At 34.3% G+C, this 19,528-nt stretch overlaps 1 protein-coding gene across 1 annotated transcript in view; it reads right to left on the bottom strand.

The window, feature by feature from the left end:
* The window catches only part of LOC150087355 (uncharacterized), a 224,242-nt gene that overhangs the window by 61,397 nt on the left and 143,317 nt on the right, over window positions 1-19,528 (bottom strand). The window contains exon 7 of the mRNA XM_090372018.1: window positions 14,776-14,823. Coding sequence (XP_090228144.1) covers window positions 14,776-14,823 — 48 coding nt within the window. The remainder of the gene's footprint in view (window positions 1-14,775; window positions 14,824-19,528) is intronic.

Genomic DNA, 19,528 nt, shown 5'->3' with positions numbered 1-19,528 from the left:
ATTAAAATGAAATAATAATTATAAACAATCGTATCCTGTCTACTCTTTCAATAAAAACTTTTATAAGCAACACGACTTTCCTTTATTACGAAATTTTAGAAGCGTTTGTTAAACCTAACGGTAGTACTAAACCTTGCTAAACCTAATGGCAGGACTCTCCAAATATTTTAATTACTGTACTGTATTTATTATTCTGGATGCGGCCCTCAGATTGATTTTTTTTTAATGTGGCCCTCGGATTAGCTAAGATTGGACTGGACAGCCCTGGTCTAAATTACTAACATTTACTAAAATTTCTAGACAATTGCTTTTATCAAAATACGTATGAGATGCATAAATACTTGCACAGCAACAACTTCAATTCATACATTTGTTAAATTTTTTTTGGCAGAGATGAAAGTAAGCATATATTTTATGACACTATTTGTATAAATTATTTTCTTTGTTTAAATTATATTAATATCTGTCAGAACAACAGTCCTTTATGCCAGAAAGCAGTAAAATCAGTCCTTCCCTAATGTTTAAAATATTATTATTTATTAATGACAATCATATGTCTCCACACATAAGATGTTATTCAAAGTTTTCATATTTAGGCCTATGTAATGCTGGTATATGGTGCATAGAAAGAGATTAACTTAATTTTTTCACTGTACTACTAGCTGGTGATATTCTGGATATTAAATTTGGGATATCAACATACAACATTTCACATTTGTATTTAAAAATATACAGACACACTTTCTACCATTAATATCCAGACCTTCTGATGATGGTTGGTCACCTCCTGCTCCAGCACCATATGTTAGACAACTATAGCTTGTAGGCTTTCAAGGAGACAGTAGTATAATTATTGTGAATGCAAGATACTGCAAATAACAGAGCTGGCAGACTTCCAGTGCAGCATAATAATAGGGTGCCACATAAGCAATCTATCTGTACGTAACATTTCGACAGCACTGAAGATCCCTAGGCGGACGATAGTGATGTAATCTGCACATGGAAGCAGACTGGTGCTGAAACTGTCATGAAATAACCAAGGAACCTCTGAAGCAGAAAGCATGTGACAAGAGAGCTCTGCAAAAAAATTGTCCGCTTGGAAGCCAGTTTGACACTGTCACACACACACACACAGGCCATTAAGTGAAATGTTTGGGACATGTAAGCACCAGTACAGTGCACAAGATGCTGCATGAAATGGGTTAGCACGGGTGTGGTAACCCATTGTGTCCACAAGCCACTAATCATCCCAATTAAAGGCAGACACTGTATAGCTTGGCATAAGGCCTATCATTCTTGGACTGTAGACCAGGGGGTCCCCAAACTACGGCCCGCGAAAGGATTTTATCCGGACAGTGGATATTTCAATTAGATCGTAAAAATTAATTTTTATATCAGATCACAATAAAATTTATGAAAAACACTTTATAGATTATTTTAACATTCGTTGGTTGATTAATTGTGTTGGTACCTCTGTGTTGTCAGCTTAGTCTTGTTAGATATTAATTCTGTCATTTCCACTCAAAGATATTGTTTGAAACGTTAAAATAATCCGTTAATCTTGTCCCTGTCATTAAATTGCAACAGGCATTAGAGAGACAGTAATTAGGGATTTCCTAATCCCTTGCCAGCCTGCACACCAAGCCTGATGTCCAGAGTATGGAAGCAAAGGTCACCCTAGGCTGCCACTACACAAGAATCCCGGATCCAAGATAAAACCTGACACCAGCAGCATAGTCTGATGATTGGTATCGGTAAGATCCTGAACCAGCCTGCACATGAACCACGATGATCAGAGTATGGAAGCAAAGATCAACCCTAGCTTCTACTAAACAAGAACCGGATCCAGGATAAAAACATGACACTATCCTATTGATTAATGGAGTTAATCCCTCTCCTATAAATTAACTGCTGGCAGCCTGTATGCACAAAGTTTCTGGTAGCATCAGCAAGAGGAGGCTGTCGGCAGGTATGAATTTAATCTCTTTGTATTACCTTGATTTCCTGTTTTCCATTGCAACAGCAATTAAAAACTTAATACTTTAGAATCATAATGTGCAAATTGTAATATTGGTAATTGCAATTGTATTATTAGTAATTATAACTGCAATATCCTAAAATATTCAGAATTGTAGCCCTTTTTCTCCCCATAGCGTGGTCTGATGATGGGTATTGGTAAGATACCTGAAACCACCTTATTAAACTATATTATAAGTAATAATAATATAGCTTTTAATTATAATATAAAACTAAGTTTTATATTATAATAATGTAGTTTATTAGGCAAACAGCCTAATAAACTATATTATTAATTTCACGTAATATAAGTGATATGAATATAATAATAACCTTTATGTTAAAATATTTCATAAAATTTTAAGACACGTCAGTGCTTACTTACTTCAATATTTGAGTATTTTTTTATTCCAGTGACCCCCATAAAAATCATGTCGAAGTTGATGTCGAAAAAAAGAAAAGCCTATGCTGAGTGTTGCATTTTTAATGAGCAGCGGCCAATTAATTACTTTTTTGCACTGCTCAAAAAAGACATGCTTGCACATGTCTTATTTGCAATGGAGCCTTGTTGGTGTTCAAATAAATATAATGCAAAACATCACTATACCACAAAACATGCCTCAAATTATGATAAATTTCAAGGAGCTTCACAGCGGAACTAACCCAAACTTTTCAAAGTCAACAACAGAAGAATAGAACACTTACTCATAAAAATTTATCTGCAGTTAGAGCTAGTTTTAGAGCCTCCCAAATCATTGCCAAAGAAGGAAAGGCCTTTATGGATGGAGAATTTGTAAAACAAATTTGTCTGGAAATTGCAGAAGAAGTATGTCCAGTCCTGAGAAAGTAAAGAATTTTGCATCTGTAAGTTTATCTTCATCAACCGTAACAAGAAGAATTGAAGATTTAGGAGCTGATGTTCAAAATCAACTCGTATAAAAAGTTTGCGAATTCACATATTTTTCAATGACAATTGATGAGAGTGAAGATACAAGCCACACAGTTCAATTACTAATTCATACCCAAGGTGTAAATCAAAGTTTTGAAGTAACTGGAGAGCTAGTTGCATTGAGTGCTTCTGACACACTCAAAAATATATTTTTGAGTGTGTTAGAAGCAATAGATGGCCTCAAATTGAATTGGGATTTGCTTTCAGCAGTTACGATGGACGCTGCTAAAAATATGTTTGGTACTAAAATTGGGTTCATGGGTCAGCTTCAAAATATCTTGAGAGTAAAAATATTTAAAAATCAATGCAATTTCATTGTATAATTTACCAGCAGTAAATTTTTGGGCGTAGATTCAGTCACGTCAACTGTTAATATCAACAGTAAATTTTATTCGCAAGACTGGTCTGAATCATCGGCAATTCAAAAATTTTCTTGAAACTACTGAGGCTGAATACAGTGATTTGTTGTACTGCACTGAAGTATGATGGTTGAGTCGCAGTAATGTGTTGAAGTGATTTTTTGAACTTAGGATTAAAATAGATCTATGTATTTATGAACAAAAAATTGAAACCTGTTCTGGAACTGTCAGATCTCAAATGGTTATGGAACCTTGCCTTTTTAACAGAAGTTATTTAAAAGTCAACTACTTCAGAATAAGTTTTCACATTTTCCATGTTGCGATAATTTATCTAAAAATATACCTAGTTATAATTTTTCCACTAAAAATTTTGTGGATAGATTTTCTGATTTTAAAAATAATTCAAAGGTGTTTGAACTTTTTCAAAATCCATTTGACGTACCCATCAATGATGCTGATGAGAATTTACAATTAGAGTTGGTAGATCTTCAATTTGATGATGCACTGAAGACAATATTTAAAAATGAAAATCTAATTCACTTTTATTCAACATTATCTGAGTCAGATTATCCAAAAATTTAATTTTGCAAGAAAGCTTACATCAATTTTCGGAAGTACATCTATATGTGAGCAGACCTTTTCAAAAATGAAATATGTAAAATCAAAAATATGATCATGTCTAACTGATCCACATTTACATGACTTTATAAGAATTGGAACTAGTACTTTAAAATCCGATATTACGAAACTTAGTCGCACTTTACAACCACATTACCATTAACATTAGTAGAGGCATACAATGCAAGAAAGCAAGCTTATGCAGCATCAACCAAAAAAAAAAAAAAACCCTCCAATTTCATCCCTCCATTTGTTCCAAATACCTGTCCAGCTCAGCCTTAAATTTATTTAGGCAATTAGCTTCCACAACAAAAGATGGAAGCCTGTTCCACCAATCAACTACCCGCTGGCTAAAGGCAAATTTCCGCACATCTATTCGATAACTATCTTTCCTCAATTTGAAACTGTGCCCCCTCAGGTTCTTAGTCTGAGCAAGACAAAGAATCCCATCAGCATTCAGCATGCTCAATCCAATCAAGGCCTTATAGACCTCAATCAGATCAGCTCGCAGGTGCCTACTCTCCAGGCACTGCAATTTGCAGAACTTAACCCTTTCTTGGTAAGAGTTCCCCTTTGTTCCCCTCACCAATCTTGTTGCTCTTCTTTGTACTCGTTCTAGCAACTCTACATCCTTCCTAAAATGAGGCCTCCAGACCTGTACACAGTACTCTAGGTGTGGCCTAACCATTGCCTTTTATAACCGGGATTATCACCTCTCTGTCCCTGCTAGCAAAATTCCTATATATCATTGACAAGATTCCATGACCTGCCCTGGCAGCCCGTCTGCACTGCTCAGCGAACTTCATATTTGGATGCACAATTACTCCCAGGTCTTTTTCACTTTCCACTTTCCTGAGTGTAATACAACCCAGTTGGTACGTTTCTCTTCAGTTATTGCTACCCATATGCAGTACTTTGCATTTGTCAATGTTAAACTCCAGTTGTCACTTCTCAGCCCATTTTCCCAACTTATCTAGATCCAGTTGAAGTAGCATACTGTCATTACAGTCGTTAACAACCCTGCCAACCTTTGTATCATCTGCAAATTTGGACATTAAACCTGATATATCTTCATCAATATCATTGATAAATATACAAAACAACAATGAGCCCAACACCGAACCCTGCGAAACTCTGCTAATAACATTTGTCCAAGAAGAATGGTGTCCATTGATTACCACTCTTAGTTGTCTCCCACTCAACCATCCCTTTATCTATTGTAGCAGCTTACCCTTGATGCCATACCTCTCCAATTTGTACAGCAATCTTCCATGTGCAACAGTATCAAAAGTTTTCCTGAAATCCAAATATATGATATCAAAATTATTTTGGAATTCAGTTCCTTTGTGACCACATCATAGTAAGCAATCAAATTGGTCAGACAAGACCTCCCTTTGACAAACCCATGCTGTGTCTTATCTATTACTGCAGTCTTGTCTAGATGATCCTGCAATGCTTCTTTAACCAGTGATTCCATTATCATTATTTTCCCTGGAACACAAGTTAAACTAACAGGTCTGTAGTTACTTGTGTCACCTTTTGAACCTCCTTTGTGAATTGGTGATACATTTGCACACCTCCAGTCCATGAGGACCTCCCATGAGTCCAAGGAAGCTCTCATAATTATGGCTAAGGGTTTGCTTACTTCCTTTGCTGCCTCCTTTAATATAACTGGATAGATCCCATCCACCCCAGGTGCCTTCCTTATGTTTAACTTCAACAATTTCTCCTCCACTTTGCTCTCAGTTATTTCAAAATCACTTAGCTCCCTGTTAGCATTTGATAAACTTCTGGCACTCCCCTCATTCAGTTTATCAGCTACCTGAGCATGATCATCAATAGTCAACCCATCTATGTTAAGCGGTCTAATGTGATTCATCCCTTTTCTTCTAGAGTTTACATAAGTAAAGAAGTCTTTGCTGTTTTTCTTTGCATCCTTTGCCAAAGATTTCTTGTAATCTGTCTAACATCCTTTGTGACTTGATTACAGACTAGTTTATACCTGCCATAAGCTTCTGTGTCGCCTGATACTTTATATGCATCCCATACATTCTTATTCTCTGCCACTAGCCTCATTAATTCATCTGACATTCATCGCATTAATTATAATTTTCTTGTATTGCTAACTGTATTTTTGTGATTAGTACAGTAAATAAGTAATAATTAATTTTGTTGCATTACTAACTGTATTAGCATTAGCAAAGGCACATGAGACAAGGAAGTAAGCTTATACAGCATCAGCCAAAAAAAAAAAAAAAACAGACACACACACACAGACCCTTCTCATTTCACCCATCCACTCGCTCCAAACGTTTTTCTAGTTCTGCCTTGTTCCAGCAATCAACCACCCGCTGGCTAATGGCAAACTTCCGCACATCTATCCTACAACTGTCTTTTCTCAATTTGAATTTATGCCCTCTCAGGCGATTATTCTGAGCAAGAGGAAGAATCCCATCAGCATTGAGCATGCTCAAACCATTCAAGGCTTTATACACCTCAATCAGATCACCTCGCAGGTGCCTAGTCGCTAAGAGAAAATTTTTCCATTCACTGATCGTGTTGCTCTTCTCTGCACTCGTTCCAACAGCTCTACATCCTTCTTAAAATGAGGCCTCCAGACCTGTATACGGTAATGAATGGAAGACAAATTTCCACATATCTATTCTGCATCCATCTCTTTTTAAGTCCACTTATCCGTCTCATCTGAGAAGGAGTAAAGATACTAGCAATATTTAATTTATTTAGCCCTTTTAAAGCCATTTTAACATAGCTATCTACCAAAGTAGTTAAATTAATTAATTAAATTAATTAATTAGATTGGCATCGTTTTGGTTATATCTCATATTGTGACTGCCTTCTACTTTGTCATTCTACCTCGTAGCATGAGGCCTTTGCCCTTGAATACTTTAGTCATTTAGTCTATTAGTTATTCTACCTCATAGCATGAGGCCTTTACCCTTAAATACTTTATAGCTTTTAAAGCCTTAAACACTTCAATTAAGTTATCGCACATGTTTATTTTCCAGATATTTCAATTTGCAGTAACTCATTCTTTATTGGTAATGGATACACCCCAACTAATCTTGTTGCTATCTGTATGCTATCCAACAAATCTATGTTCTTCCTAAAACGAGGTTTCCAAAAACTGTATGCACTATTCCATATGTGGCTTAACCATTGCTTTATACCAATGCTTTCCATCCTTTTTTTGACACTGACATACTAAAAATGTGCCAGAAATAACTCTATATCTACCCAGAATTTTTTCAATTATTCAATATCCAACCCTTTTTCATTTCTTATATCTTTAAGTTGATGGTAAAGGTGCCAGTATGCCACTTCCTTTCTTTGTCCAAGCCAAAAACATGTAGACAAGCATACGAGAGGGAGAGAGAAGATATGCAGACATACTAAGCACATGCATAACCAAGACCAGAAATGACTGCATCAGTTATCAAAGTGAAAGAAAATGTCTCAAATTTACTGGCTGTAAAGTATGAAGCATGTGAATAAATAAATAAATGTTACAAAATTTTAATGTCTTGCTCAGAATTGTATTTTAATCAATTACATCAATCAGCATTAGTAGAGGCATATGACACAAGAAAGCAAGCTTATATAGCATCAGCCAAAAAAATTACCCTTCCTGTTTCACCCATCTATTCCCTCCAAACTCTTGTCTAGTCCACCCTTGAATTCATTTAAGATGTCAACTTCCCCAATTACAGATGGAAGTTTGTTCCAGAAATCAACCACCCGCTGGCTAAACGCAAATGTCCACACATCTATTCTACAACTGTCTTTCCGCAATTTAGATTTATGCCCCTCAGGTGATTATTCTGAGCACGAGGAAGAATCCCATCAACACTGAGCTTGCTCAAACCATTCAAGGCCTCATACAACTCAATCAGATCACCTTGCAGGTGCCTAGTCTCCAGACACTGCAATTTGCAAAATTTAAGCCTATCTTGGTATCAGCAACTCTTTGTTCCACTCATTAATCTCATTGCCCTTCTCTGTACTCTTTCCAGTATCCCAACAACTTTCCTAAAATGAGGCCTTCAGATCAGCATGCAGTATTCAAGGTGTGGCGTGACAACTGTCTTATACAAGCGGATAATCACTTCCTTATCCCTGCTAGCAAAATTCCTATTTATCATTGACAAGACCCCATGAGCTACATTTTGCAGCCCGTCTGCACTTCTCATAAAATTTCATATCTGACTGCACAATTACTCCCAGGTATTTTTCATTCTCCACTAGCCTGAGTGCAGTACCACACAGTTGATATGTTACTCTGGGGTTACTGCTATCCATATGCATTACTTTACATTTGTCAATGTTAAACTTTAATTGCCACCTCTCACCTCATTTGCTCAACTTTTCAAGGTCCTGTTGCAGTAGCATACTGTCATTAAAAACCCTGCCAACCTTTCTATCATCTGCAAAGTTGGACATTAAACCTGATACACCCTCATCAATATCATTAATAAATACAGAAAACAACAATGGGCCAATCACTGAACCCTGGGGGACTCCACTAATAACATTATTCCACGAAGAGCAGTGTCCATTGATTACCACTCTGTCTTCTCCCACACAACCATTCTTTTATCCATAGCTGCAACTTGCCCTTAATGCCATACTGCTCCAATTTGTACAATAGCCTTCCACGTGCAACAGTATCAAAAGCTTTCCTAAAATCCAAGTATATGATATCAAAATTATTTTTTGCATCCGGTTCCTTTGAAACCACATCATAGTATCCAATCAAATTTGTCAAACAAGACTTCCCTTTAACAAATCATGCTGTGTCTGAACAATGATACAGTGCTTCTTTAACCAGTGACTCCATTTTTTACCCTGGAACAGAAGTTTAACTTCTGTTCCAGGTTAACAGACAAGTATTACACATCCTTAATTACCCATGTCACCCTTTGTGAATTGGGAACACACTTTCACATCTCCAGTCCATGGATATCTCCCCTGAGTCCAAGGAAGCTTTCATAATTATGACTAAGGGTTTGCTTACTTCCTCTTACTTCCTTTGCTGCCTCCTTTTATATAACTGGATAGATCACATTCACCCCAAGTGCCTTTTTTATGTTCAATTTCAATAATTTCTCTTCCACTTTGCTCTCAGTTGTTATAAAATTGTTCAGCTACTTGCTACAGTTTGATAAACTTCTGGCCTCCACTTCCCTACACAATTCCTCATGTGTGAATATACTCATTCAGTTTGTCAGCTACCTCAGCAGGTTCATCAACAATCGAACTGTCGATATCAAGTGGACAAATCTGATTCATCCCCATCCTTCTAGAGTTTACATAAGTAAAGAAGTCTTTCTTATTTTTCTTTGCATCCTTTGCCAAAGATTTCTCATACTCTGCCTTTGCTTGCCTAACCTCCTCTGTGACTTGATTACAGACTAGCTTACATCTACCATAGTCTTCTGTGTCACCTGATAATTTATGTGTATCCCATGCATTTTTCTTCTCTGCCACGAGTCTCATTAGTTCATCTGTCATCCATTTAGGCCTAAACGTTGAACAGTATTTCTTAGTTGAGACAAAAATCCTAGTAGCTACAAGATTGCTTCCTTGAATGCTTCCCATTTAGAATTTTCTGTTGGTAACATCATCAGTTGATCCCACAGTATAGAGTTTAAATACTGTCTTAGACCACCGTAGTCACCTTTATGAAAGCAAAAACCTTTCCCTTTACTCCCGAAGGTAGTTACATCTTTAAGTAAATCCCACATCAGCATACTGTTGTCACTGCCACCTAGTGGTTCCTTTATCTGCAGATTCTTAATGCATGAAGAATCACTGCTAATAATCAGATCAAGAATATTACTCCCTCTAGTTGCCTCTTGAACATTCTGCTGTAGAAAACAATTATCTAATAAATCCACAAAAGCCTTGCTAGTGTGCAAGTGACCAACCCACAAGTTCCAGTCAATATCTGGGAAATTAAAATCCTCCATTATAAGACAATCTGATTTACTGGCCCATTCTATTTCACAGTATATAGTTGTTCACTGTACTCATTAGATATAACACACTCCTACTCTCAATTTTGCTTTCCCAGTGCTTATGTCACACCAAACTGACTCAATGTTGCACTGTCCACTCATGTCAACTGGATGCCATTCCTTTGGATTTTGTGTGTTTCTTAACCAACAGCATCACCTTTCCTCAACTTCTATCTTGTGTATCTTTTCTGTACACATTGTACTCCCCAAATTCCAATTCTGCATTCTTTATCTCTGTGTGACACCACATCTCTGATATACCAACCATATCTGCCTTTGATGTCTTGACCAGCACCTCAAATTTGTCAAATTTATTTCCTAACCTCCTAGCATTGGTGAACTTGTAAGTATACATGCACCAATTCTTACTCTTAGTTATCCTAACACAGCCCATGTATTTACTTGTTCCATGATAACTCCCAGCAGTCCTGGAAAGCAAGGTGCTGGAAATCCCCAGCACCTTGCTTTCCAGGCTGCTGCTCATTCCAATACAAGCAGTGCAAGAATCACTTTCACCTCTGCCTGCGGCTACTGTTAATCTATTAGTCTGTGAATCCTGCAAACTAGCAGTTTTCCGACCCACCTGCCTTGATAATATCAGCAAAGTCTTGCACGCTTTCTATTTAAGTGTATCCCATCTCTGTAGAGACTCTCCTGTTAACAAGCACATACCAGGGTGAGAAAAAGTCTATCCCACGAGCCTTGCACAATCTATCCAGGGGCAAACTGACTGACAAGACTTTCATCATATGCTCCCTCCTATTATGTCTGGGCAGAATTGCAGACACTGAAATTTAACCCTAACTCGAGATTTTTTTTCAACATTGACCTGCTTGCTAAGTAAGTCTGCAGATCTACTACTTTTAATGTCAGTAGTGCCAAGGTGTACAACAATATCACCATTTGTGCCCTTAAAAGATATCTGCTCTATAACATCATCTGCTTTTGCCTCTGGTAGACATACCCTGGTCCTATTCCAGATATCCTTTTTGCACAATATATTTCCTTTCACCATGAAAATAGTCACCAACAATAACTAGCTTTTAATAAACTAGCTGTTAATAAATCTAGATATTAATAAATCAACCTTTAAAAAGTTATTATATCTAGATTTATTAACATACTGCATAAGATCTGCATACAAATATAACATACCGGTTGAGGCATACCACATGTGGTTATTTACAATGCTTGATATCATATCTAACAAATATAATCAATTGAAATTCATACCGGATAATCTATATAATACAAAATTAATAAATAGGCAGCTCAAAGAAATACATGAACATTTTGTAATTACTCCCGTTGACAAAGCTGCTTGCAATTATGCAATTATATGTAATTATTAAAAATGAACTGCAGTCTAGTAATACATATAAATACATAGCATCTTCACCTAATGTAATAATCAAAAAATTAATTGCATTACATAAAAAATTAAAGTTAAAGTATAATAACCTAAAATATCCATTTATATACGGTATACCCAAATTTCATAAATCACCTATTGCATTTAGATTAATAACATCATGTAGAGATAGTTATGCTAAAATTCCAGGAAAAAAGTTAGAAAAGTTAATTAAAATTATATTAAATAACATAAATAAAACTATTATAATAAATAACAACTTTCCAATTATAAATGCAATAAAAAATAACAATATTCAGTAAATACAAACATTTGATTTTAACAGTTTATTCACTAGTATTAATCTTGACAATTTAAAAGTTGTTCTCCAGAAACTATATTTGGAAAATAAAAATGCTATAAAGTTTGGTTTAACTTACTGGGATACTCTAATAAATTTTTGTATCTTTAATAATTATGTATATGACGGAACATCGTTATACTTACAAGTGGATGGCACCCCTATGGGAAGTCCAGCATCAAGCATAATTGCAAATCTCTATCTATATTATACAGAAAGAGCATTCCAAGATAACCTACTTATATTTAGATACGTAGATGATCTATGTGTGTTTAACTGTCAACATTTCGTTCAGGATTACAGTAAATTATATCCAGAAGAACTTGTATTAGAAAAAACTAATAGTTCTGATACTATAGCAAATTACCTGGATCTTCATATAGAAATATTTCATAATAATATAGATGTAAACATATATAATAAAAGAGATGCATTTAATTTCAAGCCGACCGGGCTAGCCAGGTGGGTAAAGTGCCTGCCTGGCAATCCAAAGGTCGCGGGTTCGAATCCCGCCTCGGGCTTGGATCAAAGTACTGCAAAAACCTTGGGAGGTGCACTATGGCCACAGAAGCCGATGCACCAACAACTACCAAAAAAAAAATAATAATAATTAATTTCAATGTAGTCGGCCTTACAAACTGGAGATCTAATATATCAAAATCAGGGCATGCTAATATCATTTTATCCCAATGTCTGAGGATTGCTTACATTTGCAATAATAATAAAAACTGTTCAGCAAACATAATAGCATTGTACAATAAGTTGATTAATAATAATTTTCCCATCGCTTACCTGAAATACCACTTCAGAAAAGCAATAAACATAATTAATTTCAAAAATTTGTTTTCTGAACCCATTGCTTCAATATAATTGCCATAATTACGGATTTAGAGCCATGTATATACGTACATAGGATACACTTTGCTTTCTTTGTGTCTTACGGCATAGAAAATTTGTACCCACTGGCTTGCAAATTATAGTGTATCATTTTTTTTTTTTTTTTTTTTTTACATAGTTAAATTCATTTAAGTTTACTTAAGTTCACATTGAGGTAACTTGCAAATTCAGCTCAGGGTCCTACTATAGGAACGGGTTTGCGATCCCGGGCATAACTGAGCCACAACTTATATCTTGTATTGGCTTTAAACTGTCCTACACTCTTTATTTCTCCAAAATTATTAGGGTAATCCGAGGATGTAGGAGAAACTACTTCTTATCTATACTACTATTTTTCGCCTTTATGGAGTTCAGGTTCTATTATTCCTACTCTTTTAGTTTTTCTTCTTACTATCTGCATGTTTTTCTCTTTGCGTTAACTTAAATCTGATTACTTAAATTTGATTGGTTAATTAATTATTTTTATTTTATTATTACCATATCCATCACATAGGTGGCACCACATATTATTTTGATCTTGACGACTATTGTTGTTACTACATTATGTTCTGAATACGGTAGATATGCATTATACTATATATTTAATCTTATTTTAATCATTAAATTACGTTCTCTGTCGGGTCAATGATGATTAATATATGCTTACATTTATAATTTCTTACTTTTGATGCTAAATTTTCTTAACTATTTTTAATTACTTATATTTGGTTTAAATTCAAATTACTTAGCATATATTGATCATTACAGAAACAGAGAACTTCTTGTCATTTTTTGCCTTCGGTCTGGGTGGTTGGCCCCAGTTGAAGTCATCTGGATTGTGGATAAACAACGATAACAATTTTTTATTTATTTTATTTTATTTTTTTATTTATTTTATTTTTTTATTTATTTATTATTATTTTTTTTTATATATTATTTTTTAAAAAATCCTTTGCGTTTTCTTAGAATTTCTGAATGGTATTATTTGATTTACCTGTTCTATTATTATCTTCAATATTTTATAAATATATGTATGTATGTATGTATGTATGTGTGTGTGTGTGTGTGTGTGTGTGTTTTAAAGGAAGCAACAGTTTTAGATATTATTAATAATAAAAACAACAATGGATTATGGACCTGGGGCACTGCTATGTACAGAAAGCACCCAACGACCATAATTTCTATATAAGTTAATAGTCGTGAAGGGTAATGTGCTAACGTTACGGTACTAGTAACGCTAATTATGGAGAACAAAGGGTGAACAGAACAGAAATTGCTATTACGGTGAACAAATAAGGGAGCTAAGATAAAGGAGAAGTAATAAGGAATAATAAGAATTAATAAGAATAACTTAGTGCTGTTCGTCCTGTGATCTCAGCACCTTTTTCAGGAGCCAGCTGCTGAAATCAAAGAAAGAAACGGCAATAAGTGGGTATAGCCTCTGTTTCTGACATGAAATACACACCCCATGTTGTTCACTGTAATAGTGATTTCTGTTCCATTCGTCCTCTGTTCTCCATAATTGGCGTTACTAGTATCATAACATTAGCACATTGCCCTTCACGACTACAAATTTACACACACACACACACACACACACACACACACACACACACACACACACACACACACACACACACACACAATTTTTCACCGTTAATTTTAGTCTTATTACTGTGATGGATAAACTTTCATATTAATGTGGCGTTAATGCTACTGCTGGTTTAACAATTATACATTATATGCACATTAATAGTATTGTGCATAAATTTTATTTGATTTATGGTTTTTATTTAGGGTGGGAGGAATTTCAGTCATTACAGCCTGACTGTCTGCCTAGCAATTGGTGTGCTAGCAATGTTCTGAATAAGAACTAATTAATTATCTCACCTTTATCATTATTATGTCTTGATATCATTACTTACTGCTTAGGGTTATGTTCGGACACTAAAATAGAATTGCTAGCTGTCAAACTCTCCATTTGTTGATTTTCCTCACAGCTGTGTATACTCTTGAAGCAGCTGCATCTCAGTAAAAACAAGTGTAAGAATCTATGTTCACGTGAAATTTACTTGTTTTTGACTGAGGAATAAAACCCCAAACAAACACAAGTAAAATTTGAGTCATATAATTATGGAACTCCAAGAACATTGGATTTCACTTGGACTAGACCTAGTTTAATATATTTGTCAAGTTACATCAAAACTTACCTCTAAACTTTGCATTTCCTCATTTTCTAGCATGTCCTTAAGATATTTCTAAAAAAACAAAATGTATGAGAAAACTGCATGATTGAGACTACAAAACATTTTAATATGAAAAGGTACAAAGAATGGAAATTACAAAAGCTTACAGTGCATTCAGGTTATTAAAAAAAAAAAAACACAACTCATAAGTTTCAGTACATCAACTAATAAAAATTTTTCAATAAAATGGAATGTCATTTATTTGACATATTTATTTGACCTATATGCATTAGCAAGTCAGATTGTTTTCCTCCCCATACAATAATGTGGTTCTGGCAGACTCCAAAAAGATGTTAAACCAATTTATGTAAAGCAATTTGCAGTATACACGTGTATTCCCACCACCAAAAATGAATAATAAGACACCCATAAGTTAACAATTGCAGTTTATAAAAAGAAAACACACACACACACACACACACACACACACACACACACACACACACACACACACACACACACACACACACACACACACACACACACAATAAAATGAAATGAATCAGAACTTTCAAATCAAAACATGCAAGATATAAATATATAAAAATATTTTAAAATTGCCCCTCTTAATTTCATCTTTGGAGAGCAGGTTGTCAAACTTTATCACAAAGAATGTTGAAAGTATCACAGTGGCAATACTTATATGATTCTTTGAAATGTATGGCAAAGGATGTAAACCAAATCCTACTTTGGCACATGGTTGACCAAACAGAGGTACCAAGACAACTAAATGCTAATGCAGTGTAGTTAAGCAAGTTATGGAAAATATTTCAGGAAGAAGATATTACACCACCACATTAAAATATCACAGAACAACCCTATGCATCACAAAAGAAACTATATTGTACATCAACTTGCAATGTAAGTTACTGCTGCCCAAAGGAAGCAGCCATGTTTAAAGAACTCAAAGAAAACAGTCTTAATACAAGGTGATCTTATAGTCTGCAGCCTTTAAACCTATTGCAAAGGAGAGTAAACAATACCTGATCTGAGATGTTGCAACCTCTTGACAGCTGAAAATTCAACTGACAAACTGATTTTCAATGGACTTTTATCAGGATAGAAAATAGGAAGGATGTCATAACCATAACATTATGGAAAGAAACCTATACAGGCAAAGGTATTTTTACATCAATAAATTAAGATTAGGAAAATAGTTGTTTAAAAAGTAAAACAGCATGTAGTGCAATTCTATAAGCAAGGATGGTTTCATATCATTATATAAAATAAATGGCATGCTGTCTAAGTGGATGTTGTTTCACAAGTTAAAAGATCATTAGTTTTAATTAGTGACTTGCTAAAAAAATTTTACTAAATGCAAAAATTGTTAAGTTGGTGTAAGTCATCATGTTAATATTAAACAATCAATGAACAACTATCCACTAACAACAAAGCTATAATACTGAATAACCTGTAACATACAATAGTTTCTAACAAGTAATTGTGCACACTATGAAGAAACCAGAATGAATGCAATGGAAGTTTTCTGTAGTGAACAAAGCTATCATTATATGAATTTCTTTGGTAAAATATTAAGTGGATGCTTTAAACTAAGTTCACTTCATAATGTGAAACTGATATGCTTAGCAGTTTATTCTCAAATTAAGTTTTTTTTTTTGCAATTTTGTTAAATTATACAGAATGACATACTAAAACTTGTTAAAAGTATATCATTTAACAAGTTTTTTTTACCATTTCCATAATTTGGAAATTTTATAAAAAAAATAATTGTTACAGTAGAAATTATTGTTTATAAAGTGCATCTAGGATGTCACTATTTACATCTTATGCCATTTAACATTTCTGAGTAACACTCCTCCCCACAATTTATTAGAAATGGCCTCAGGGCTCCTACTAGCACTATATATTTGTTTATGGCAAGACTGCAAAAAAAAAAAAAAGAAAAAAGCACTACCCTAGTTTGTGAAAACTTTCCATGATTTACTTTGTAATAATAATAATAAAATAATAATAAAAAAGAAAATAACATGCATTTCTCTCCTTACATAGATAACTATTCAGATAGGGCTGCCACCTCTCTAACCTTAAAAATGAGGGATTTGGGCAGAAAAATCTGGACTTTTGAGGATGCCTTTCCCTATTGTACTAAAACACAGCTTACATTCTCTTACAATCTTTTCAAAAATGCCTATGCCTTTAATAACAGTTTTTTATGATAATAGGATAATAACATAGTCACTGGCGAAGTAATAACATGTTAAATATTTTAAATGAATATCTCAAATCCCTTAAATTAACAGAATTTACACTTACCATTCTTATGTGGATTGCTTAACTTGTAAAAAATGATAATCATGGTATGAATAAAAAAAACTTATTTTTCTCAGCATAATTTATTTGCTGTTCTCTACATTTCTTTTATATTTTTCCACTGATGCAATTTTTCTCTGTAAATTTGTGTTTTTGGATAAATATGAATGGAAATCTTTACACAGCATGTCACTGAAATTGAATTTTGCAAGCATTAGTCCCTCAATAGAATCCACAGTAAAAGAGTTTCTATCCTTACACCATGCATCTCCATCACTGAAAACAGTCTTTCAATAAACACATTATGTGGTGGTATGGAAAAGAAAAATTGAGCAATTATTAACAGCTCTGAGAAAAACTCTTCATTCTCTCAGTATCCTTAATTTCTGCTACAATTTTTTTTAAATTACAAAACTGATCAAAGCACTTCACATCATCCACACAAACACTCCTTTTGTATGAAGGTACCTAATTGTTGAAACTACACTATCCCATTCAAGTGGCTCTCTTAAAGACATCCACCTGAATAAAGAAACTTCTTCCAGTGGTTTCAACCAAATGTCCAAGTATTCAGTATGATGAATATAAGTTCTGGATATTTCTTCTGAAAATTTCACATTTCTCTATATATATCCCTCTTCTTGCCTCTTCTCCAACATTTCCTTCACTTTGAGGGAAATGAAATGACATTTACTTCTTTCTGACAGAATATCCCTCACAGAAGCAAGAACTTCAATAATTTCTATCAAAGAATTGTCATTCCTTTCAATGCTCGTTATATGTGAATTGAAGACTGACATTACAGTTTGGCAACGAACAAGATAAGTTTCACTAAACTCATCTTCAAAGAAAAGCTTTAAAATCTTGGGGGATTTCTTGAGACAAAAAGAAAGACCTTAGGGCTAGATAAATACTTATAATCCTTTCAAATGCAGGTAATAGAGAAAGCCAGCGTGTTCGGCTATGATACAGAAGTTTTTTATAGGTAACCTCTGTAAATTTGCATAATTTTTTAAGTTTTCAATACATAAAGTGTAGGCACTGAAATAATTAAAAATCTTAAGAACAATGGAGTCAATATCTACATCAGTTGCATCTGCTCAAGGCTGGATACAGTTATGCAGAATGTGGGCAGAGCAGTCCATTCCCATTAGCGATCGACCAAATAATCTCTGTAAATTTGCAAATACATTATTCTCATTGTACTCCACACTCCTCCAAACATTATGTTACAATTATGTCCACCAAATGCAATACATTTCTTATCCAGGACACTTTTACACAAGGTCTCATAAACATAACCAGTAAAAGTAGCTGTGGTCTCATCTGACTTGCTATTTAATTCTATTAGCTTAACCTTTGAGCCACCATTTTTCCGGTCAAAATAATGCACAAGAATAGGGAAAATTTTCAGAAATCCATGATTAGTGACGTCAGTGGAAACTCCAAAAAACTGTACATTCTGCAGGGACTTAACAATTCTTCAAATGAATGGACTGCTAAGATAGAGTTAATTATGGCATCAGTCTGTTTTTGCACAAGACATTGATTTATAGCTGTGATGAGGTGCCACTATATGAAAAGGCAAGGGTTCCTTCAGCAATACAAACTCTTGCATCAAGCCATTTAGGAGCATTTACTAAAAAGTCCATTACCTTGCTGCAAGATTTTTCAAATCTAATGTTCTTAAGTATCTCTGAATTCATGTGGATGTTCAAATCATCTCAACCCTTGTTAGCAATGAAGATGTAGCTTTCTGGACTGCAAATGATGCATTCCGCCTCATCATCTACTCTTCCCTTTTGAAAACCTCGATATTTCATCCTCAAGTTATCCGTAAACTTGCACTTCCTTTTTGGCATAATGGGTATTCCTGAATTTATGTAAATTAAAGAATTATTTTAATTTAAATAGTAGAAATAAAAAATTATTTGAAGAAGTGACTGATTACTTCAACTGATAATTAAGAAATATTACATACAAAAACTATGCTTACTCTTAAATAAATACAACGAATTGAAGTTGGACGTATCAAATATTGTTTATACGAACTGCTGAAAGAAGAATAGAAAATGTATGATTACCTAATTAAAAAGAAAACTTACCTAATTAAAAAAAAATGGAATCGTAATTTTAATTTAGAATAAATTCACTTAATTAGAATGAATTTCAGGTAAAATAAATAATGACAGAAAATTTATTTTGAATTGTTTACTCACCAAGAATGTAAGAGAATAAAAAAATGGAGTGAAAAAGTCAAACTACACGAACAAAATGTCAGCAACTCCATACGCATGATAAACTCTTAAGTCTACATTGTTTATAGCCGGAAGTGGAGATTCTTGAGTTTACTTCTGCAAACCTGGTTGGTGTATGACTTACAAATTTTACCAATGATAAGGATCAGGAGATTTTCAAATTTTAAGAGCCAAAATTTAGAAATTCC

Source organism: Mastigoproctus giganteus, chromosome 4 (assembly GCF_048544385.1).
Source record: "Mastigoproctus giganteus isolate SK-2022 chromosome 4, ASM4854438v1, whole genome shotgun sequence".
In the NCBI taxonomy this organism is placed as follows: domain Eukaryota; kingdom Metazoa; phylum Arthropoda; class Arachnida; order Uropygi; family Thelyphonidae; genus Mastigoproctus; species Mastigoproctus giganteus.
The sequence above is the reverse complement of the archived record's forward strand: the minus strand, read 5'-3'. Positions and strand labels throughout refer to the sequence as shown.